Source organism: Morone saxatilis, unplaced genomic scaffold, assembly GCF_004916995.1.
Source record: "Morone saxatilis isolate NCDOM2014 unplaced genomic scaffold, NCSU_SB_2.0 Contig19, whole genome shotgun sequence".
Lineage (NCBI taxonomy): Eukaryota > Metazoa > Chordata > Actinopteri > Moronidae > Morone > Morone saxatilis.
The window spans coordinates 2,899,287-2,924,272 of NW_023339751.1; the positions used below are offsets into that span (position 1 = coordinate 2,899,287).

The window sequence follows — 24,986 nt, forward strand, 5'->3', positions numbered from 1 at the left end:
CTCTCTCTCTCTCTCTCATGCAGACACACACACACACACACACACACACACTTACACACGACGAGAAGTGTGATGTTCGTAAGAGTTTTGAGGCTTGCTTATATATTCACTTTAAAACAAAAAATACTCATTCCAGCCTCTTTGCTCTACATTTTCAAGCAATCTTCTCTCAGATTTTTTTTTATTGATTTATCTTCTCAGACTGAGGAGATGGAAGGTTTTCTCACAAGTATGGAGGAGCAGGAATGTGGGTTGAATCTAATGCTTGGGGTGAAAAATCTCACACATTAATTAGGGTTGGGTTCCCATGACTGGTGTCATTTTGGTAATACTTTGGTTTCTGACCAAATGCCTGAAAAACTAATGAGGTTCCCATCAACCTCAGATTTGTTTAATGCTTGTTAGATAATGTTAAAATGCTAGGAGGTTGAACTGAGATGGTGATCATGGCAGCCAGTATACCTTCTTAGCATGTTAGCATTGTCATTGTGAACATGGTGTGATCATACTACAACCTTACAACCTTCCTGAAGGTAGGGTGTATTATTGCATTGCATCTTGTATTAGACTGTTCTGGTTTTAGCTAGGTGTATCTAATGAACTGGGAGCTGAGTGTGTCAATAAGACTCTGAAAGGATTTGAAATTCAATATAGATTCATGTCAGTGTGTCAGGGAGCCTTTGAGAAAAGTGGAGATACTCAGCAGTCAGCCTGTGGTCAGATTGGGTAGCTCCCAGTAGCCGGTGTGTTTAACTGTATAGGTGTGAAAGCAGATCTTCCCTGGATAAATAAAAGCTAAATAAGGAAAGAGATTAGAGTCATTCCAGTGTCTATGCCCTATATTAAAAAACAATCTTCTCCCTGCTTTCACATTTGTTCATATTGATTCATGCTGTTCGTAGCGGACTTGAATATTCACGTCTCTTTGTTCCAGTTGTACAGGGGGGGTTTGCCTACAGTGAATTATCAGCTTGTATTCTGTTTGCAAGGTTGAACAGTGCACAAGGCTCATTTATTTGATAGTCACGCTTTAAATATCTCCACAGAACAGCGATTACATTAACTTCTGTATAGGAATCTGAATAGCCTAAAGCTAAATGCAACACTTCTAATCTGAGGCTCTGGAGAAATTAATGCTAATAAAACAATGCCCCCTTGATGTTTGAGGAGATAGATACAGCGCGGATAATACGCCTCAAATGACGGTGCTCATCTAGAGGGCTTCATCTTTTATGCCGAGCGAGGTTCCTCATCAGCTCATAATGTTTGTTGATTTGATGGATGTGTACTTGATTCCACGTGATTTGATTACTCGTTTTCACGGCGGGCCTTGTTTGCTTCCGCTGTTGAACATTCGCCGGGCGAGGTGCTGATTACGAGCATGACCGTATCTCAAAGCTACGAGCTGAGTGACAGCCACAAGGTGCCGCTGAAACATTGATGAGCTGCATTAATGGTGCGTGACCGTTTTTTCTGACTGTTGACAAGTCCGGAGGTTATTCTGTCCCGCCACTGTCCTGCCTCTCTCTGTTATCCAGTGGTGTATGGGCAAGCCAGGGTGGGTTTGATTTGCACACTCACTCCGGTTCTGTTCCAGCGTTCGCGCGGCCACTCAAGGATGATAAAATACAGTGCTGGATGGGAGCAGGGAGCCGGGAGCCTGCAGGCTGTTCACTAGAGGATTTTAATTTTGTTTTTCTCTCACCCCCTCTCTCTTCCCTCTCTCTCACAATGTTTGTGCATTCTTGCGTGTGATTACAACAGGGAAAGGAGCACATTTGCAAGGACATATGTCACAGATTGGTTTGCAGATTCTGTGGTTTCAACAGCATCAATTAAAAGCAAAAATGCATTAAATTTGCAATTTGGAATTATTTGCATGTAGGTTCTACAGGTTGTACAGTTATACAGGATATCCATTCGCCAGGCTAAAACAAGACACTGAGCCTGTAAGTCCTCTCAGATCAACAGTGTATTTGTCCCATTTTATTTTGCAGGCCTGATAACCTTGCATCCACTGTGTCTGTGTGCTGAGATTATGGATCAAGTTTAATTGACTCTGGTAATCTGATTTTGGCATGGGGAGGGAGGATCCTGGATTAAAGTTGTAACTACAACACAAACAGGGGATCAGGGGCCTGTTTAGCTGCTGAGGCTAGGGCACAATGGAGGCATGTTTAGACATAACATGCCAGTCCTAATCCAGAATAGGCTAAGCTAAACTGCTCTGTGTGGTAATATTGTTGCCTCTCTGTAATGAATTGCCGGTCACATTGTCCTGGCACACAGACACAGTAATAAAGTAGCCATGGTGCTGTGATGTTATACGATAGCAGTAATGATAATAACTGGAGTGGAGGAATCACATTTGAAGCCGGCTGCTCCTGTCCCCAGCTGACATTCTGCTATAGGCTTCTGCAAGAAAGAGTACAACAGGGAAGAGTAGTTGAGAGCATGCTGCGAGCTATGCCAATGGCCTATCAGTCATCATGACAGCCGGGTCAACAAGGGAATTGCAACTTTACAGTCTGTATCTGTTGCACAGCACAGTGAGATCTACAACTTAAATATACAGGACTCAATGTAAAACCCAAACGTAGCAGCCTTTAAGAGGCACAAATATATCTGCACACGCTTTGAAGAAAATGATTAATATGTGGATAATAAGAACAGTGGTGAAAAGCTATACTTGAGTCAGTGTTTATTATAAGTAGTGTGCATTCATCCCACTTGAGCCTTCTCTTCTGTATGCACTGCAGCAGTTTGCCCCACATCACCCCGGGAGCATAAACACTGCTTCTAGGAGCCATATGAACAATTTTTTCAGGGCACCCTGTAGTCCGCCTCGCCATTTTTCTTTGGGCCTATCCATCTGCTGAAAGGGACAGTCTCCCTTCATCCTTCTCCCTTTTTCCCCTCTCTATTCTCTCCCCCAGCTCTGCCTGCTGTAAGGTCCTTTTTTTAACCTTTATTTGTCCAGGGGTGGGTTGTGCTGAGCATGCATGCTCTATTCCAGCTTTGCCCTTCTTCGCTTTCATGCTATGCTGCTTATATATTCTGCCCCATAAAATGGCAGTTCCTCTACTGTTGGCCTCTGAGCAGCTGCTCAGCACCTTTCACAAAGGTACGTCTGTAATATTCATTCAAGAAGGGTTGTTAGTCATTCACTTTCAGCCAGCCTGGTTCTTCCAGCCAGGCAGCTTCTCCTCAAACCTTTAGGCTACTGCTGTCCTTTGTATGGTCTGGTCCACCAGCACTTCTGTTTGAAATGTTTGTTTATTAGCCTCATGGAATTGATTTTGATAGTTTTTGTGGTACTCCTGACTCCGTGTAGTAGAGCTGCAACTAATTATTTTTTGGATTAATTGATTAATTGAATCAGAAATTTGTGGAAAATGGTTGTCACAATTCCCTGATGCCAAATATTCACTTTGCTCGTTTTGTCTAACAGTCCAAAACACAAAGATATTACATTTACAGTAATATGAAACATAGAAAAGAAGCACATATTCAAATTGTTGAACCTGGAACCTGGGAATGTGATTTTGCTTAAAAAAGTCGAGTCGAAATCGATTATAAACATGACTGCAAATTAATTTTATGTTGATCGACTAACCGTTTTATTGTTCCAGCTGTTTTATGTATCCCACATTTGTCTGCCCCAGGTTTTGATTGTGATGTTACATCAGTGTCACAAACTGCTAGATTGTTTTGCCTTTTTATCCTGCCATTAAATCATTTTGGAGATACATTGGCTAACTGTAAAATGGCTGTGATTGAGCCAAGTGTTAACATCTCCTACAGCACTAAATCCAGCCCTCAGCAGGGTCTGTGTGTGAATGTACTATCCTACTGTTCAGATATGAAGACCTTTTCTGCTTCTGCAGCTTTGGTCACACCTGATTTTTAGCCCCACTATCGACAGCTCAGCTTGGATGGTGATGTTATAGTCTTGTCTTTGTTCAGTTGGATGCTGGAAACAGTGCAGTCAGCTGTTAGCAGGGCTTTTAGTCTTTTAATAAACTCAAAATGTGAAGTATGCAGTGCATACACAGTGGAAAAACTTGCTAAATTGAGTATACTTAAAAATGTCAGCAGGCATACTTAAATTGCCTGGTATTTGACTGTAGTCAAATGGACGCTACTGTCTCTCAATGCAGTGGAGGAGCTACTAGAAACTGCAAAGAGTGAAAAGATGTTAGAGAGTGCTGTGAATAAATCCAAAATATATTAAAGAAACAGTGTCAGTTCTTAAAAATGCAGTTTCTAAAAGCAGTTTTCATGTTTTTCATGGCAATAGCGTTAAAAGTTGAATTTCAGTTGACTGTCAATCAGACATCTGTCACTGCAGTATTTCTGCACAGTGCATGGACTTTGTCTATAGTAAAAGTCAGTATGCTACCTTTTAGTAATAAGGAAGTGGGGCATACATATAGTTTTGTGAGTAAACACTTCCAAGATGCATGATGTCCTATGGATTTTGAGAAAAGCAGTTCAGCACACAGCTGTGGGCTGGTGAGTAATGGTTAAATACTCCGGAGGCAAGAGGCTGACATTCTCAGCCAACATTTTAAGCCCAGCGATGATGATAATATGTCCCATGAGAACGTTTGACTTCCTCCCTCACACCTAAAGCCATTTAACTATAGCTGCCGTCACTCGCCATGTTAGCATCACATTGGAGAGCTCGGTATGTATGAGCATGGTTTTCTTTTTACTGATGCAGTAACTGCTTCCCATAGACACATTTTCTCTTTGACCTTTAAGTTGAAGTGTGTGTGAGGTTATGTCTCAGGATCTAAACTCCTATGAAGTGTTATTTGCTCTTTAAGTATATAAATCAGCTTACTGACTTAAAAGCTTCATTTGAGCAGGATTTCTTGCTGCTGCTTCAGGCTGTGACTTTTTTTTCCCAGCAACATAAATTCAATGAGCTGTAATTAACACCAGTTCTTATTGTCCTTCCATGACATGGCTCTGAGGAAAAAATACAAGCTTAATAATTCCCAGTAAATCTGTAACTACCAAATTATGTGAAGCTGTTTTTGGAATTTTGGAATATATTTGTCATGTGTTTTCCCCCAAAAGGGCCACTCGCTCACTGTTCTTGCTCGCTTTCCTTCTCTCTGACATTTTTTCACTTCTTCTGTCTGTCTGTGCTACTGTGCTCCCAAATGATGGCACATTTTATTGCTTAGGTCTAATTACAGTACTCTCTCCAGCTCTTCCCCCATACCTCCCTCTTGTCATTTTTGATTTTCTGGCCAAGCTACAAGCTGCAAAGTCATAAATGTCTGTATTTTTGGAGATTGATGATCCCGCAGACTTCTCTTCTAACCCTTTTCAAAGTTGGCAAGAATACTTTTTCAAAGATATTATGGTTATTAAAGCTGCTCTAATCAATATTTTTATATTGCAGTGGAACAAATTACTACATGTATGTGAATGGTGTTGGACGCAGTGACGAACCGACCGAGAATTATCAGTAGACTGTAGTTCCCCTAAGCTCTACTTTAGTGTCTTTAAGCTTAATGTCTCTAACTTTGTTGTTCTGATTTAGTCTCAGCACTCTCACCAGCCTTTTTTTCCAGAGGCAGCAGGCAGCTCAGATAAACCTCCACTGTACACTACTGTTTGCACTAAACAACAGACAAACAAAGTAAGCATCAAGGTAGTGAAGAAGGTGGAGCAGTTAGCAGCTAAAGTCAGATTTCCCTCAGGAATCGATGGAGATCAAAACAGAACTAAAAGGATAGTGAATAATGAATATATATCATCAGGTGGACACAGGCACTCCAAACTCCAAATCAATGCTAATGTGTCTGCTGGGTGTGTAAATATGATAAATGATTTGACCTATGACTGATAAGTGCAAGTTACACCAGCTTGCTGATGCCATTCTGTGTCTGTTAATTTCATGTGGTTGATTCAATTTCCTCCAAAGGTTAACTTTAAAGGTGGTTAGTAATTTTTGAAACAATGGGTACTTGATTTCATGAAAGCATACTTCGCATTTCTAGACAAAAATTTGTAGCTAACATAATTTGTCAGCTGTAACTAGCTAGCTAATTAAGCTTACATTTTAAATGATTCACTCCACCAGAATGTTTATAAAGGAGGAATCTGCATAGAGACAGAAAATCCTTGTCTGCAGCTAGCTGTGTTAGTGTTTTACAAACACCAACGGAATTTATTAGTCTATGACAAATTTACTATTGATATAATTTTCCGAATATTTTTTTATTTTTTACTGCTTTGCATCAGAATTAGAGAGGAGACATAGAACCCAATGCCAGTGCACACATTTAAGTCCATTCTTTAAATTTTAAAACTGAAAACCACCCTTCAAACTGGTGTGAATGTGAGAGTAAATGGTTGTGTGTCTGTATGTTTGGGTGCTAGCCCTGTGATAGACGACTCACCCTGTACCCTGCCTTTTGTCTATTGTGAGCTGGAAAAAGGCTCCAGCCCGCCATGACCCTGTCCAGGGTAACTCGGTATAGATGATGGTTGGATAGATGGATGAACGAAATGATAGATGGACGGATGGGGAAAATGTTTCAGTGCATCAGAAGTGATGTACTTCATGTTTGCAGTTAACAATAAATAAAATAGTACTACAGAGTAGAAACACAAAGCAAACTTAAAGAAGACACTGCAACTGACAATCCAAGGAAAGACCAAGTGCTCTCTTGCATGCGGAACAATAACGTCAGAACTGCTTATACTTATATAAAATAAGCACCTTTAAAGGTTGCATTGAGATTGAAATTCTCTTCATAACTTCAATAGAAATTTTGGCTCCAACTCTTTCACTTCCCTTTTCCTTTTTCCTCCTTAAGCACACAGGAAAGGCTTTATTAGACGCGGTGATGAGGGTTGGAGTACACCACACACTCTCCTGTTCTACATCTCCCCAGTGTCCTGTCCCGCAAACCTTTTATTCCATCTTGGGCCACTACTTTACAACGGTGCTTATAAATGCTCAGTTGAAGGCCACGACCCCTCACAGGCCCCGGCAGGCTCATCAGCCTTTGGATAAACACGGAGAGCGAATATCCCACTTGGCTACTCACTGAGACAATGATGGAGCCAGACAGCGTGTTATGTGGATCACTCTCGCAGACACAAACTCACACTGAGCTGGCGGGGTTATGGAGATAAGGTGCGCTTTATTTAGCAACGTCAACACGACAGAGCCTAAATGGCGACGTCACCGTGCAGTCGGCTGCATGTGGAATGGGTGTACCAGATTTTACAATAGCTTGTTTTGTTTCATAGTACAGTTCCAAAGCTTGCAGATACACTGATACATTAAGGCAGTAAAACAAATTTAAAGTGTAGCTGTCAAAATATGTGCTGTAAGAGTTGAAGAAGTTCGTCTTGTAGAATAAATTACCAAGCAAATCGACTGTGATGTTGATAAGGGCTTAATGAGCGTCTGTTAACAATGTGTCTTTGAAAAAGCGACTTAACTTTGTTTTCATGATTTTTTTTATTTTTGCTTGGCTGCTATCCATTTTTGTTTTTGCTTTTTTTTATGTTGGCAGACTATGGAAGCTTACATGCTATTGTTGCACTCAGCCGCTCCGGTTAAGAGTGTCAAGCTAAATGCCTGAAATGCAAAATGTAAATGCAGGGGGGAGAGTATTCACTCGACAGGGTTGTTACTCTTTTATGCTGATTTGGACAGCGTTCTAACTCCAAGACATTTCCTTGACATTCATTTGTATTTTGCCTGCATATCTCGTCAGTGCAGTATACTGTGCCTGTGCATATGGAGGGCTCATCATCTTCGTCTTCGGGTGGATTGACGGAAATGCTGTCAGTGTGCAGGCCCGGTTCTTCCTCACTGATTGTTTTTATGATACTGTATTTATGATGACTTTTGTCTGATCCCCTGTTTTCCTCTGTCCTTTTATGCCTTAGGATCTGAAGAAGGTGCTGTCTTTCCCCCCATACCCTGGGGAGTTTTTGCACCCGGTCGTGTATGCCTGCACGGCGGTCATGCTGCTCTGCCTCTTCGCCTCCATCATCACATACATAGTGCACCACAGGTAAGATGAAAGCACCACATCAGTTCTGTTGAGGTATACATTTAAACTTTAAGCCTGTTCAGCCTGTCGCACCATGATTTAAAATTACAGCCATTAACTTCATTTCTACATATGGACACTTGGGCAGACGCTTATGTAATCTCTTCATTTCCCGCCTTTTTTCCTTCATGGTTACAGTTTGTTTTTGATTCCTCTGTCACAGATCCTGAGCTGACTGTGGTGTGAGTCAGATGCTTTAGGCTGGCGTAAAGCACTGCAGCCTGTCTGACTAAGAGGATCTAAAACACATACACACGTGTGTATGTGTGTGTGTGTTTCAGACATTCATAGCAAAAATGTATGCTTCTAATGGATTTCTAAGGGTTACTTAGGCCACCTTTATTCCTTTTATTCCATATGGATACAAGGATGGAGAATGCACCATGTGGCTCTCGTGGTTTGACACTGTGGCATCTGTCTGCTTTTCTTAGGTTCATCTGCAGTGGATGCTGTTATTAAAGCAGGGGGAGCCTTATTTCAGCACACCAATCCATCATCTGTTGTTCTTGTAGAGCATCAGTCACTTTATCATGTCCGTGGCATTAATGTGATATTATTGTAATAGCTCTCCATCCATTTTAATACAAAGGAAAAATGTCTCAAATCACAAATGTGTGTTTTCATCATCAATTCTTAGAATAACACAGTTAACTGATGTTTTGTCAGAGAGATCTTTTTTTAATTTATGCTTTCCTGTCCTTACTGTGACTGAAGCAGAAAATGTATGAAACTGTGTGAACACGCTGCAGCATTTGCAGTTTGCATCCATCTGTGTCACCTGGGACAGAGACAGGGTGCGTCCTTCTGCAGTCAGACAGTGATGACAGCATCTGGGGCTCCAAACAGCAGCATCACTTACTGTCGTCTAGGACTGCAGTGTTGACTGAAGAAAAAAAAAGGAAAACTGCAATAGAAACAGGAGCAATTTCAAAATTACAGGAGATTGAGTTGGAGTTGATTTGTGAAGTGAAATGCAAACAAACGACACTGGATATTCTACTGTTCTGTGCAGAATTTCTGAAGTTGTAGGTCATTTTTTAATTATATCGTTATTAATATTAGGAATGAGGTCAAGAAGAGTGCTAAAAACCCTCAATCAGAGGCATTTTTAAAAAATTAAATGGTAGTAATGTAACACAGCATCAATTAGGGAGAAAGGTATTCCAAAAACTTCAGATAAACATTACAGGTGATAAACCATAAAAATGGAAAGTATCACAGTTATGAGTGTTGATTTTTTGTATAATAATAAATACATTAAAAGGCTCGAGAACACAACCACCTGTGCTGTAATATAAGATTAGTTAGATAAATTATATTGGAATCAGACATTGTTGTTTGTATGTATGATCACGCAATGATGCCATAGTTTTGCCAAATGTGTGGGAGGGCGCACATGAGTATGTTTACTTACACATGCATATTAGTTTCCCGGTTTTAGTGTTTGAGTCTCGAGTCTTAGCCTGGTAATGCCAGGATATTTATACAACAAGACATGTCACATTCATCCATTCACACACACACATTCATACACTGATGTATGAGATCAGTGTGAGGTGCCAACTGCTCATCAGGAGCAATACAGCTTCCTATCCAAAGCGCTGACGATGATACTAAAGCTCACACATACACACACGCTCAGACACCAATGGCACAGCCATCGGGAGCAATTTGGGGGTGAGTATCGTGCCCAAGGAGACTCAGACTGGATTGGTAGAGCCAGGAACATTCACAACAGTACTGGATTTAGCTTTTCAATCTCATCACCAGTAAAAAAAACAAAAAAACAAAGGAGATTGACAATACCGTTTATTATCTCCATTCCTGAAGTCAGACTTTCCTTTTATTTCACTGTGTTGATCATCACAACGTCATTTACGTACTAAGACACAAAGAAATACAAGATAACAACATTACCTATTGGGGGTTTTGACCCAACGTGGTGTTATTTTTACATTACTGGTGGAATCACAACAACCATTCTTTTGGGTGGTTTTTTTCCTGTTGGTATTTCTAAAATTAACCACGTATTGTGTCAGTGCTATTTGGATCATTGGGTCAATCTGAATCCAGTATTTTGTTGTGTGTTCTCCATAACTTGAGTTTCCTGTGAGCGTGGCAGAGAATGGTCAGCAACTTGGAAAATTAGAGTGCTCAAGCTAGCATATCCAGGTTTATGAAACCAGGAAAAATATTTTTACATAGGTAAAGCATAACTGAGATACAAAACCCTAATGGTAACCAGCATACTTTTACTCATGTTAACACACTCATTCATCACAAAGGCCCTTTCAGAGCAAAACGACATTAATTCCAGTCCAGACTAGAGTGAGAACAAGCCCATTTAAGATATGAAGCCAGAGCTTTTGTCTGTCACACACAGGGGAGGGTTAGTAGCTTTTTCTGTCAACAGCGGTCACATTAACAAACTCCAACACCTCTTCGTCCTCCACACCTCCCTCTAGGCACTCCCCAGCACTAAAACACATCTCTGTTTAGTAACACTCGAGTTGTGTAGTATCACTCCAGCTGACTGACAGTATCCAAGCCGTGAAGCGCCGGGACTGCATGTTAAATGGGCACAATGCGAGGGAGGTTGTTTAAGGATAGGCACAGTAGATTGTGCATGTTTGAATTTGTCACTTTCTCTCTTCAGCTAACTAACACATACACACATGCATAAATATATGCGTACAGTATGTGCTGTTGGTTCTGTCTCTGCCTGCAGAATGATTATGGGTGCAATGCTGATGCATGATGTATGAGCCTAGTAAAGAACATAGTGGTGGGTATGATGTCTTTGAACCCAAAATCATTTCAATCCAATAAGCGTAACTTACGTCAAAAGTATTTCCAGAATTAAAAGTCAATCAAAATAGAGCATACGAATGTCACGCAAAAACTGAAATAATCAGAGGAATTTACGCTTTCCAGTGGACATCAAATGATTTTTTCTTCTGTATAAAAAGAACTGCAGTTGATTGTATATCATGGTTTGAGGAACCAATAGAAGCCCACTATAACCGACAACATCACATCAGCCAAAAGTATGATAAAATCTTGTTAGAAAAATCTGAAACTTCTTAATTACTTTAAATTAATTGGAAAGAAAGGAACAATAGACAGAATTTGAGATTTCTTTTTTCTTTTCTTTTTTAACTCTATCCACACAATTTGTGACAGTAATGAAGAATACATTTTATAAGCCTGTAATTAAAGAAAGTGGTTGATAATGGCTACCAACATGTGTGTTGCCTGATTATGTTTAGTGAAAAGTAGTGGACATAAGAACCCAAAAAGAAAAGATAGTAGTGTAATCATAATGACAAAATGATCATGTTGTTTTATCTTTTAACTCACTTTCGTAATCCAAATGAATGATTTGAAGGCCACAAAGTATGGTAAAAGCTGCCCTGATCAGAATTTTTACGTTAACAGTGGGTGAGCTGAATCTAAAAGAGGTTACTAATGCGATCTCATGAAGGAGTATCACCCGACTCTACAGTTCCCATCAGCTCTATGACCGGGCTTTGTAGCGTCTTTTAGCTCATTGTTTTGGTTTTACAGCCTGCAACTTTACTGTTTGGTTCAGTCTCACAGTTCTCATCAGCTTAGTTTTGAGCTGAGTAGGCAGCTGTTCTCTGCGAAAAATCTCATATAAACCTAACTGTACACTTACTCAGCACCAAATAACAGACATTAGCAGCTTGCTAGTGAACATATTGGAGCTGTTAGCTGCTAAAGAGCCATTTCCCTCTAGAGTTGATGGAGACCTAAACAGAGCTGGTCTTTTATTTGTAGGCAGAACCATGACTGAATGTTTGTGCCCAACATGTTGTAATGTGATAATATAATTGTTGTGTTTATAGATTGTTGCTGTCCCCAAGTGGCCAAAAAAATCTGTTTTTGTGTGAATTTTGTCTGATTTTGTTTAATAGAGTGGAATACAGTTAATTGCACTGAACATAAATGACTGTATAATATATTATATGGGACTTGCCATATTGTTATGGTACAGTATTGGGATTTTTTTTATATTGTGTTATTGATTCAACCATATAGCTCAGTCCTGTTGCCAGGTGGTTCCTTTTCTGCTTCATAATTAGCATGAAACCACTTCCATTTCTCCCTTTAACAGCACTGCTACCTGTGGTTTATGGGACTGATCAGCATGTTTGGAATGTGTCTTCCACCAATGAAATGGCTTGGCTGAAACTACCCATTGTATAATGTGTCACATTATACTGTCCACAGCTTTATCGTCCCTTACATTTGGCTCAGGAGTGGGTGCAGGGTGAGAGAGCAGATGCAAAGAGAGGACAGTTTTATCCCCCCTCCCACCCTCTGGGAGATGGGGATGTGGAGGGTTGCCAGGTTAATGTACTTGACCCAATGAAAGCCCAAAGCAGAGCCTATGAAAACCCCCTTCCAGGGAGGCCAGAAGCCAGCCTGATTTATGGCCTCTTTGCTGGATGGAGTTCAGTGCTTGGACCGCGGCAGAGGCATCAACAACAGCAGCTTTAACTCTCCCTCCCCTTACACAGAGCAGTGAAGCTCGGCCCCAGACACGCCTCATAGCTCACTGCTGAGCCACTGCTTCATCTACAGTTGGCTCACGTGCAGCCGGGGCTCCGCTCCTCCATTTTGGGGAGTGGAGATTTCCAGCACAGGGTTATATAATTTCAAATGGTGACAGTCACTGTATGGATGAAAAGGAGGGAGCCGACACAGGAAAGTAATTAAAAGAATCGATGGTCTGTTAATTCATACAGTACGACAAATATTTTAGTATGGTCTGACCTATTTAGCCTATTGTCTAAGAGCTGGATGGAAATGGTAATGTGGGTTAAGTGCCCTGCCCAATGCTGTGTAACCCCCCGGCTGATGCCATATTTCACAAAGTAGAGATGAGTGCATAGTTTTACATTGTGAAAACTTCAATTGGACCAGCCAACTGGAAGCAATCTCTTTTTATTTCATCATCAAACCAGTAGAGTGATTCCTGTTTGTGTGCATATACCACTGCATGTACTGTATGTGTGAAAGTGGGTGCAGGAGCTGTGTAGGAAGGTTGTATACAGAATGACTTCTTACTTAGAATCTTTGAATAGCCCTTTTCTTTTCCCTGAGGTCCAACATTCTAAAATAAACATTATAGTGTGTCAACCATTCTGTCAGCTGAGGATTGAAAGTATTCTTAACCTGTTTTATGCTTCTGTGTCTTTCTGTGTTTGCGTAGGGTTTGACCTTTTGAAAAGGTTTATATTTTAAAACTGACACCTTTTTATCACTTTATCATTGTCTGAAGATTTTAAACAACATTCCTATAAACACTATTCCTCTGAAAGTTCAATCAAAATGAACTTAAAAGCAGTGCATCTCTGTCACTGAGTGGCATAGATCTGTGAGTGTTTGTGTAGGAAATCCTATGAGGAATCCAGCACTGTCCATACAGAGTCAAATTGAAAGACATGATGTTTAGAATACACCTGGGCCACAGAGTCATGGGCATTAAGTCTGTGGGCATTATTTTATGTGTGTTTCTGCATTGTTACTGGTGATATTGTGTTTTCTACAATGTTTTCCCTGTTCCACACTGTGATTGTAGTAATACAGTTATTAAGAGCGAATGTGGTGAGACCGTGAGTGATGTTGTGTGCATGATTGATGACATACCCAGGCAAAGGTACCTAATTAAATGTTGATAAGCAAGAGACAATACAATTTGAATACGGTACTATTTGATGTGTTAACAACTCTAAAAAGAAAATGGTTTTTTGACAGTTTTGATAAATATCTCTGCTAAATGTTTTGCCTTAACTGTTTTAGTGAGATTAATAGAATACAGAAGCCCTGAAAGGCAAAATTTTGTTTTGTTTTGTTTGAAAAACTTGAACAATAAATCACTTGTGTTTCAGGGCTTCCATAATAGAAATATGTTGACTTAACTTGAAATTGAATTGAATTTAGTGTGAATTATTACTTTATTTTTAAAGTTGAACCAAGGTTAAAATGTTTTCAGTGTACTTGAAAATATTCTATTATTCAGTACATGTATTGGCAGTGGAGTATGTAATGGCTTGTTTGCACTACTCAAGCTCTATGAGCAGCATTCCCTATGCTCTCCTGTGGATGTTAATCTATATGGCAGTAGCAAGGTAAAAGAAAAGGGCAATTTATGCAGACCTTGTAAAAGACTGGCTTAAATCATACTAGAAGTGACTGATGGGTAACGCACCTTGAAAACTGAATCTCATTGAGATTTTACTTTATGATGAATCACAAAACACTGTGTGGTATGGTATGTACCTGCTAATTTGTTTGATTCTTGGTCTTTTTTGGCAGCGCAATCCGCATCAGTCGGAAGGGATGGCATATGCTTCTCAACTTCTGTTTCCACACGGCTCTGACCTTTGCTGTGTTTGCCGGCGGCATCAATCGAATCAAATACCCCATCATCTGTCAAGCAGTAAGTGCATTCCCTTTTCATTCATCCCACTCACAAAGCTTTTCAGAAAATTGATTATGAATGTCTATTCAGGTGTTAGCAAGCCCAGCCCTGAGTGCAGTATGTGGACGTATAGTAACCCAGCTTTATGTGCTTTCATGCTTCAGCTACATATATGGCCTAGTCACTCTTTTAGTTAAGTGTTGACACAATGAGCCCCAATGATTAAGGCTTTACCATCATGAATGTACTCACTCTATGTCTCTCTATTGTGTGTCTGTGTGTTCACTTTTGTTGCCTAGGGTTAGTTGTGGGTTATATAGTTCAGATTGTATATCATTTTCATGGACATTTTGGAAAGTGTCAGTATGTAAACCATCTCTGGGTTATTAGAATTGCACAGGTTTTGTCTGTAGGTGGTCAACAAACAGTTAATGGTGTTCCCACAACTGGCAACTGTGCCACTGTGGCTGTCATGCCCAAAGCTTTCAGATGATAGTTTCAGTGCTCAGTGTTTGAGTTTTTCTCACCAAAGCATGCCCACAACTGTGGAAAACCCCCCTTTTTATGTCATTCTGTTGGTCAACTCCCTTAAAAAATCACACAATTTTGGGAGTCAATGAGTGAGGAGGCACTTTAAAGTTTTTAAATAAACTTTTAGAAACATTATGTATGGCATATTGTTAATTATTTATTTTTGTAAATTTGGGAAACATTACACATTTAGTTATTTCTTACTTTTTACTATTATTTCCTAGTATGTTGGCTAGGCAGCGGTACAACCTCCTCTACTACCGTCAGCAAGTCAGCAGCCCCGCCATAGGGAGACGCTTCACAGTGGGAGCACGACAGACACTTTTACTTTCTCTGGCATTAATGTCTTTCTTCGTCATCTGTGAGCTGAAAACATCAGATTTCCACACAGTTGAAAAAGCAAAAGTGTGCGTCTTGCTCATAAAGTTCAGTTATAAAATCCCACAGCGCAGCAACCTTTTACCTCCAGGGCTGCTGACTGCGCAGGTAAAAGCGACGGGCGAGTGTGTCGCTGAACTGGAAAAAAGGACAGTAATAATGGATATTGACTGACAAAATTTTGAGTAGGATACAGCCCTATAGAGCAGGGAAGTGAGATCCTACCACAAGCGGTCACTCGAGGTGCATATGGAGCCCATTCTAAAAGGGCTCATTCATGTCCCCTTCAGGATGAATTATATTTCTTTTGGTGATTTTTTTTTTATCAATCATCAGTTCAAAATTTGAATTTTGCCAACACTTTCTGACTAAATACCTGCATAAAAACATTCCCATCTGCCTCAGCTGCACTTTGTGTGTAATGGCTAAGAAGTAAATGTTGGCTGTTAGCAAACTAAGATGAATGTGCTAAACAGTACACCTGCTAAACATCTCATTGTCTCAGTAACTAAATACCTTCGTATGGATGTTAATTTAGTCTTGTTCTCCACTATTTTGTCTGCACATTCTGTTGTTCATTTAGCTGAAGATTAGTTTTATTTTCACTTCCATCAAGCTTCATCACTCTGCATACATAAAGGCATGTATGTGGGCGCAGCTTGTGAAGGAGTCCTCCCAGAATGTTTTCAGCTGTTTTGTACATAATGATTAATGCTCAACCTTAAATTTGCAAAATATAAATAGACAAAGGGGAAAAAAACAGTTGCCTGAAGTCTCTCTGAATCATCAGAATACCATCTACTACTGCCTAAGATGATGGATGTAGGAAAGTCAGTCCCATCTTGTGATGCAGCTGTGTGTCCCTGCAGTTGGACTTTCTGACCCTTTTGCAATCAGTGTGTGGTCACATGGGTGATCAGCCCACAGTTACGAATGAGTGAGCGAGACCTGTGGAGGGACATTGAGATTTGGTGTGTCAGGATAGGTTTGGAAACAGGTCAGAGAAATGCTTTTTTTGCCTGCTGGCACCTCACTATTTTTAGGCTGTTGGAAGAATGGAGAATGGAATGGAAGTGTAACATGGGGAATTAGGGCTGCACAATTAATCACAACATTATCAAAATTGCTATATTGCAATATCCGAATCACAGAAACTGCAGTTTATTTGATAAAGGTAAAATGTGTGACAGAACTGCATTATAAAGAAGTAGTAGTTGTAGTTCTGCAGACATGCCCTGGTCTACAAATCTTCTTCTCCAAATGTAAGAAGTAAGTAAGTTTGTTTGATACAGACCCCCATAAATTTCACATCATCATGATTTGAATAGTTTTGACAGAGAAAATGAAATGTATGATACAAAAAGGATCATTCCCTTTAATTGTGAATCATATTGCAGTCACAAAATCTGTCAAAATAATTGCAATAATTTAATAGTTTTTACAATATAGTGCAGCCTCAATTACAATGTTTATAGTAAATACAGAATGTAACATTGTAAAGGGACTGGGAACAACAAAGATATTTAATTGGAGTGTGTTGCTCATGGAAATAGCTAAACCATTTCAAAGTGACAGATAAGAAATGGCACATATGTTTGAGGTTGAGAGTCTGTGTTAAAAAGAGAGAAAGTAAGAATTAAAAAGTAATATGATGCTTTTTTTTATTCTTTCACATGGCTGGAAAGCCATATGGTCCTGGTGGATTTCCTTTCCAGTTGATTGATAGTTGGACCTGTTTAGGTTGTAAGCATGAAACATCAGCTGGATGAGAGCATCCTCTGCTGTCAGCTCACCTTAGCAGGGGGGGCATTTACTGTATGTAGTCACAGAGAGAGTCAAGAGATTGATGTACACTGCTTTCTTGCTTTTCACTCACAGTCTCAACTGCCTTCACTCAGTCACTGTTTTCTTTCAATGGGCCTTGTTCGCTTCCTTTATTTGAGTGAGTTGCAGCACATTTGGGACTCTTTGCTTCCCCTTCTGCTGTCACAAGCACTTTAGGTTGCCCCTTTCTCCACAGTGTAAAGACTCCACCTCTACATGCTGAAATGCAGGGCGTCATATTTCATGCCAGCCACCTTTGCCTGAGCTGTGTACAGTAGCAGCAGGCTCGGTGACAGGGAAGTCTGTTAAGAAGTCACCACTCGTGTCACAGCCGTCAAGTCTTCCTCCGCAACTGTAACTGACAAAAAATGGCAGGTGTTGGCTTCCCTCACTCACCTGCTCCCTGCCTTTTAAGATCATAGTAATAACTTTACTATATATAGTAACAATTCAACTCTTCACTCTGCTGACAGTCATCTTGAGGCTGGAGTTCAGACTCTTAATACTCCTCACCTCCAAGATCAAAAAAATACCCACAGCCATATATCATTTTGATAGTGTATTCATGTAAATAATCACCATTTTCTAAGGAGGAATACTTTGTTAAGGGTTAGTAAGGGTAAGGATTGGTTGTAGCTTGAGCCTGACCAATAAATAAATAATAAAATAAAATTTTGCCTCATTTGGTGTTTGACTGATGCTCACTTCAAAGCTCTGTAAAGCTGAGGAGAGCTGCAGATTCAGGTGATAATTCTCTGTAGGTTCATCACTGTGTGTGACCCCTCTCACATTGTCACTTTTTCTTTTTTTTAATAAAAAAATAATGCTTTATTGTCCAGTAGTGAGACACATTATTAAGAAGAACTTTTGGGTTGCCATTTTGTGTCTGGTGTATCATCTCTGTTTACTAGCTCTTTAATAACCCTTAAATACATTTTATAAACTTACTTTTAACATTTAAAACTGAAGTTGGCTAATCAGAAAGGGTAATGCATTTTTCACTGTATAATAAGCCATCAGAGATCTGCAGTTATAAATGTTAGTAAGTGCTTGTTAAATAATTCCTCCGCTACAATAATCCATCAATTGCAGTTGTAAATTTTAATCAGTTGTCATTCGGTGGATTTTGGTTTGGATATTCTCTATTTTTCATAATGTAAATGGGTGAACTGTTCATTTAAGTTCTGATGAATTAAAGATCCAGTTAAAAGGACAATCCAAAAGGACAACCAGAAAGTTATTCTTTTTAAATGCTTTCCACTGTGATGTAGAGGGCAATAATATATGATTCATTAACAACTAATACATCCATTAACTACAACTTATAACCCCTTCATAAAGTATGCCTTGTTAGAGAAGTGGTACCTATAAATGTTTGCCATTTAGTCATTGAGTCAGTCTCTATGCAGGTGTTGTTGACAAAGCCGTGTAACTTAGTTGGCCCTGCTCGTGTTCTTTAACTTATTTAGCATTCATTCATTTATCTAATTTTAGCCCGGGGCCTTTGAATGTTTCTTGCTGCTCCTCCTTTACCCAATCACTGCTAACAGGACAACTCTCTGCAGATTTGGGCAGGAGCCCAGATTGTCTGCTGTTCCACTGGGATCGAGGCAGGCCCCACCAGACACAATTTGGGATAATTACAGGACTGCTTGAGGAGATGTGTGATCACACGACACACACAGACACACACACACACACATTCAAATGCACACACACTCATACATGCAGTGCCTGCTGAGTTCTCTGTACTCCCACCAATCATCCCACCTCCCTTCTATACACACACACACATGCCCCCCCTCCCTTCTCCCAGAGGAACACATAAGTACATGCTCTCCCTCCGACAGAAGGAACTTCAAGGAGCTCTGAAACTAGCTTTGGCAGCTTTCGCAGCACTTCAAGCATGCACTCCCCACCCAGACCTCCTCCCTTCGCCATCCTCCCTTACCAACTCCACCTGCATCCTATACTCATTTTCTCTCTCTCTCTATCTGTATGCCACTCTTCAGTCTTCCCGCCCACCGTGGCACTGTCGCTATGCAGCATCCGATGTCTTTACGGCCTCAAAGTCAAAGTCATATCTGATCTCTATTTCTATCTTTTCTTCCAACGAGGCTCGTTTTGTCATTGATTTGAGCAACACCCCAGCTGTCACGCTACATCTTCTGTTTGCCTATATTAAGCAGCAGAACAACATACAGTATATCCTTGCTTTCCCTCGCCTTACCTCACCTTACCTTAGACCATCAAAATGTGGATCTCAGTTGATTGCTTAGTGAGTGTGACCGGCGTTAAATAACCTTTTAATTTAGCAAAGAACTTGGCTAAGGACGTGACCTAGATCTGAGGTTACATCCAACTGTCAGCTTAAAGATGCTTTACAGAGGATTTTCTCATTAGTGTGCTACTGTGAAATTAGTTGTGACGGCAAACGCTGGCAAAAAAAAAAAGGCTCTAGACATTACAGTATCTGCAGTGATTTGCTTTGTGCTTCCAATGGGTCCAATTTGAGTGTTCCTGAGCTCATTTCCCCACATGTAAAAGGCTTCCGGTAGACTGGTTACTTATGCATCAAAAACAGTAGGGAGGCGATATAATAAATATGCCCCCATAGAAGACAGCTTAGAGGAACCATTGAATTTAGCACTGTTAGCATATGCTAAAATTGTAAAAACAATTTATCTGACAGTGTTATTGTTACAGAATATTCTACACTACACTCAAGCTAAAAGTTTCTAAAAAGAAAAACAAGGTGTAAAGCAGAAAATGAAAGCTACACGCATCTAATTAAAACAAACTTACTGGTCAGAATTGGATTCTTTTTCAAAAAACAAATTTTTTTTTTTCTCCTGGAAATTAGATTCACAATGTCCCACATCTTCCCTAAGCTGACTATTTGTATGTCCTGTAACTGTTTTACACTGAACTTTTTGTTCTGGTAGTGGTTTTGTACTGGTGTACACCGTATTACTGTTTTTACACTGTTTTATTGCTTGCTTTTATTGATATTTGGTGGTGCTTTGTGATGTCTGTTAAGCTTCAGACTTTGGACTTGGACTCGGGTTGGACTCGAGGCACAAAAAATGAGGACTTGTTACTTGACTTGAGACTTGAATGTAAAAAGGTGAGGAAACTTGGTGACCCATAAATATTGAAAAATGCTCTACTGAATGTAGTTGTGTCTTAACCAGGATGTGCAATACCTCCATAACGTAACACATACCTTCATCTGCAGCTCTGCTGTCACCAGAGTACAATGAAGAAAATTCAGATGAGAGAAAATAACCTTTCATTCTAAAAATAATTAGTCTCTGCTCAAGAAGCTCAATAGTGTTCTCTCTCTTCGTATCCAATATATCCAATTTTCTCCTTGAAGCTGAAAAAATTATTTTTGTGCTAGTTCCTGCTTTTAGTTAATAAAAGAGCTCCTTCTTATTTTTAAGAATGTTATTAATATGTTTGGATTTATCTATTGTAGCAAGTATTAGATGTAATGGCGTCCTACATGAGGAATTTGTGATAAAAAAATTTGATATATAATATAATTATTTTGTATAAATACTACCTAGAGCTTAATGATAAATGATCTTACCTGCTCTTAACTGTTTTAAAAGACACAGACCTACTGTCAGCCGTATGGTTGCAAACACAACCAGAACACGGCTCTTCATAATCCTCAGAGCGCAATCTAAATATTAATATTAAAACTGAAGTTGAACCTTGTTAGTTAAGCTGAATACAGCATGATATGTCTGTGTGTATACACTACTAATTAGGATTTGCCTTTCAGTGCTTTAGATTAACTTGTCCATCACGACACAGTGTGCCACTTGTATTAAACATGATATCTTTGTCTTTGTCTGTTGCTATTTTATACAGATGACCACAAAAGGACACTGACATAAAAGCACTGCAAAGCTAACTAGCTAACTACAGCTAACAATGATGAAGGAAATGTATGTATCATTGAACAACACATTTTGTTGTAATAGACACCAAAATTCTGCACATCTACTTCATGAGGCATACAAGTATCAAAAAGGTATTCATCTTTTCTATAATACATGGTTGTACAATGAAATATAAGCTTCATGCACACATACAAAATTATAATTAAATGTACAGTAGAATAAAATAAATAAGATAAAATAGAATAAAACAATAGATACAGTTATTTATATACATATATACGTACACATATTCACCAAGGAAATAATTGTCTGTGCCTATCCACTTTGAGCACCAAGCATCAATGATGTAAACACAGAGTCAGCCTCCTTTTGTCCTGAGCCCGTCAAGGGTACAGGTTGTTGATTTACAAAGGTCTCTGTATAAATGTGGGCACAACACTCTATGATTACTTGTTGTTTGGCCAGCCTGAGTCCCATTTCGTCCAGATCGGACATTAGCCAGGAGCAGCCTTAAGCCCAAGCGCACTGTATGTTATATATAGTGGTATCAGTGTAGGACTAAAAGCTGTAAATGCTGTGTGTCGGCTTTGTGGGAAGACACATTAGAGTGTCACTGAGTGCTAAAGCTTGTACTTTTGCATTTTGTTTCAGTGACCTTACACATATGCAAAATGAACAGAATTACTGTTTGGCTGTCACAATTTCACAAGCCTAAATCAAACTATTTTTTATGGGTGTGCAGTTTCATTTATTTATGCAACATTGACACCGTCTTGATGAAAGAGGGAGTTTGAGGTGACAGGAGCTGTGGCTTTTTAATGGGAACACATTGATCAGGTTTTCTGGGGCCGTTTCCAGCTCCTGTTTGGTAAACTGTGCGATCATTGTGCTGCTCACTGATCCGATCACTGACTGAATTATGTATTTACACAGATTTTCTACTAACAAAGAGCCATCAGGTGAAAACACAACAACTATGAATAGTAAAATATCAAAATGTGACAGTCCAAATCTACCTATCCATGTGCTGTGACCAAATATAAAACAGGTAATTTATCAATTCCTTTCAAAACAACCCATATGTGCATTTGCTGATCCAATGCTCCTGCCAGCAAGACAACATTGTTTGTCAAAGCCTTTCAAAGCTGATTCATATGTTTACTACACAGGATGTGAGCAGTGGTCTCCAGTGTCAAAGTTAGATGCTTGGCTGACCTAATGAATAGTCATTATTTAGAAACCAAGAGGATTTGTGTCAAGAAAATGTTAATCTCTATAAATAGATATCATTAATGGATGTAGAATCTCTAGTGCAAGAGTCAAGATTGTGTTATTGGAAGCATTCTGGTTTCTGTTTGTAGTCCAAGTAGTATTGACCAACCACATTTAGCGAGCTTTGATTGCATGCACATAAACAGTCAGTGTGGAGAGCAAAAGATGCAGAAACCATTGGTCGAAATGCAATCTTAGAATGCATCGGCTATCATAAGTATTCAAAGGCAGATATCTGTTTATAGAGATTACTATTATCATGCCTCTAGTTGCTAATTGGACTGTAAACAATGACTGGCACACAAAAGAGGAAATCTTGTCCGGATATCCATTATCCGGATATTTGCTGGCTACGCCAGAAGACGATGGGTTCCAAGATGAGGAACATGTAAACAACATATAAACACCTTAGACGATGTGGTGCTGCTCTTGTTAGAGTTTCCATTTCCATTGTTGGTGAATGATGTCGTTTTAAGTTGGCATTATATTATGGTTGCTCTCTAGTCTGGCATAGGTAGGTCATCATGGGATTTTGTAGTAGAGTTAACTGTAGTCTCGTGCAGGGTTTATGTAAGGGGGGTTAATGTGAGGGGGGCTCTCATTTTTTATCAAACTATGACTTAAACTTCATCCATCAGATAACGTTCTGGTCCATCAAAATCAGAAATGCGTGCTGGTGAATAGAGACAACTTGCTGGTAAATGGCTAGTTTCTCCTGCGTAGTCGAGAGATTGAAGATGTCCAAAACCTGACTTAAAATCAATCTAATTTAATAGAGAAAACACATACATAGGAAAGGTCACTGAAACATATGTATGTACCTAGAGTGACTATTTATTTTTGCTATGAGCATCTTGGACTACATTTCATATTCTAAAATGACATATGGGTGGATTTTGGTGGTGGCACTATTTGAATCTCTTCAACACAACTTTATACTGTATTACATTTGAAAATTGTACACTTAAAAGTACATTTACAGTGTGAAAAATAGGATTAAATTGGATATTGCATATTGGTACTGTATATGTTTGATGACTATGTTTGGTGCAATTGTGTGATCTGTATTGTGATATTTTGAGAGACTGCCAGATGGACAACATGGCAGCGTTGCTTTATTTATGCTGACTAATTAGAGGTTTGTTGTTGTTTGCTTAATCAGGAAGTTGAAACTGTAAAATAATGTGTTATGGATATTAAACAGCCAATTATTATCAATGTGTGCACTGCTACCTTTACCATTTCCGTTCATTTGGGGCCCCTCCTCTTCCCCTTAGTGCCTTATTACAAACACACGTCCTGTCTGTCTGTTCTTGGCACTAATGAATCTCTGAAGTGTGCGGACTCCGCAGCAGTGATTGACTTACCACCCCGCTCTCTGCTCTCTATAACCAGCTCAAGGACACTTCCAATTAGCATCTGGACTCTGGTACACTAGTTTCAGTCCCTAGGCCTCTCAGCCTGGAGAGAAGCCATTTGATTGGGTATCTCAGGTTGTCAGTACATCATGAACAGACTGACTGGGTGGAGAAAAGGTTCAGTGCATTTTAATTTTCTCCCTCCATTCTCTTTTCTCTCTCTGTTTTTTTTTGTTTTTGTAACCCTCAACTCTCCACTCTTTCTGTGAGCTGGCAAAGCCTTTAAACAAAGTTAGATCAGTTCCCCCAATTCAAACATAATTCATGAATATTAAAACAAGAGAGAGCGGAGATATGTATACAGTGCATTTTGGAAAACAATCACGCGCTGATAGTTGTCAACGTGACTATCATTTATATTCAGATTTATTATTCACAGTGCACACCTTGTGTCCTCTAACTCAACTGATAAGGAGCTGCTCAGTATCCACCAGTATAACCTCACCATGCTCTTATCCCAAACAACCTTGATGATTCAATAGCACTTTTTGAACCTGTCTTTCCATTCTTGTATTATTGTCTTTTAGTGAAGGATAAGACAAAGCAGTCAGGTCTTAAAGGAAAACGTCTATGGAGACACCCTTGGAGTGACATTGGTGATGTTTTTGAGAGAGGACGAGTGGCAGCTCTTGCTGAACATCTTTTCTTTGACTTACAGGAGTATAATCAAGTCTGACGTTTTTCAGAGAGACATACTGTACCGTATATATATAAGCAAGTTCAGAAAAGTCAAATGAATAACTTGATATGGCTTCTTTCCCCCTATACCAGGTCGGGGTCGTGCTGCACTACTCGTCTCTGTCGACCATGCTGTGGCTCGGTGTGACGGCTAGGAACATTTATAAACAGGTGACCAAGAAGCCTCCACAGAGCCAAGATGGTGACCCGCCTCCGCCCCCTAAACAGCCCCTGTTGAGGTAAGTACAAATGTTCTCGCAACCCTTCTCAACCCTGACTGCTTTGAGATGGGAAAGCATATAAACACGTGTGCATGTGTGCATATGTGGGTTTGTGCCTGCGTGTGCGTGTGACCAGTATTTCTGGTGTTTCTTGCAGTTATTGCTGCTTGCTGTGTCTGTGTTTATCTTTAGAAGCCGAGGAC

General features: G+C 39.7%; 1 protein-coding gene across 1 annotated transcript in view; it reads left to right on the forward strand.

Annotated features, from left to right (window-relative positions):
- The window catches only part of LOC118329576 (adhesion G protein-coupled receptor A3), a gene marked incomplete in the record, with an annotated part of 143,188 nt that overhangs the window by 106,750 nt on the left and 11,452 nt on the right, over window positions 1-24,986 (forward strand). Inside the window, 3 exon segments of the mRNA XM_035663798.1 lie at window positions 7,930-8,057; window positions 14,442-14,565; window positions 24,656-24,801. Coding sequence (XP_035519691.1) covers window positions 7,930-8,057; window positions 14,442-14,565; window positions 24,656-24,801 — 398 coding nt within the window.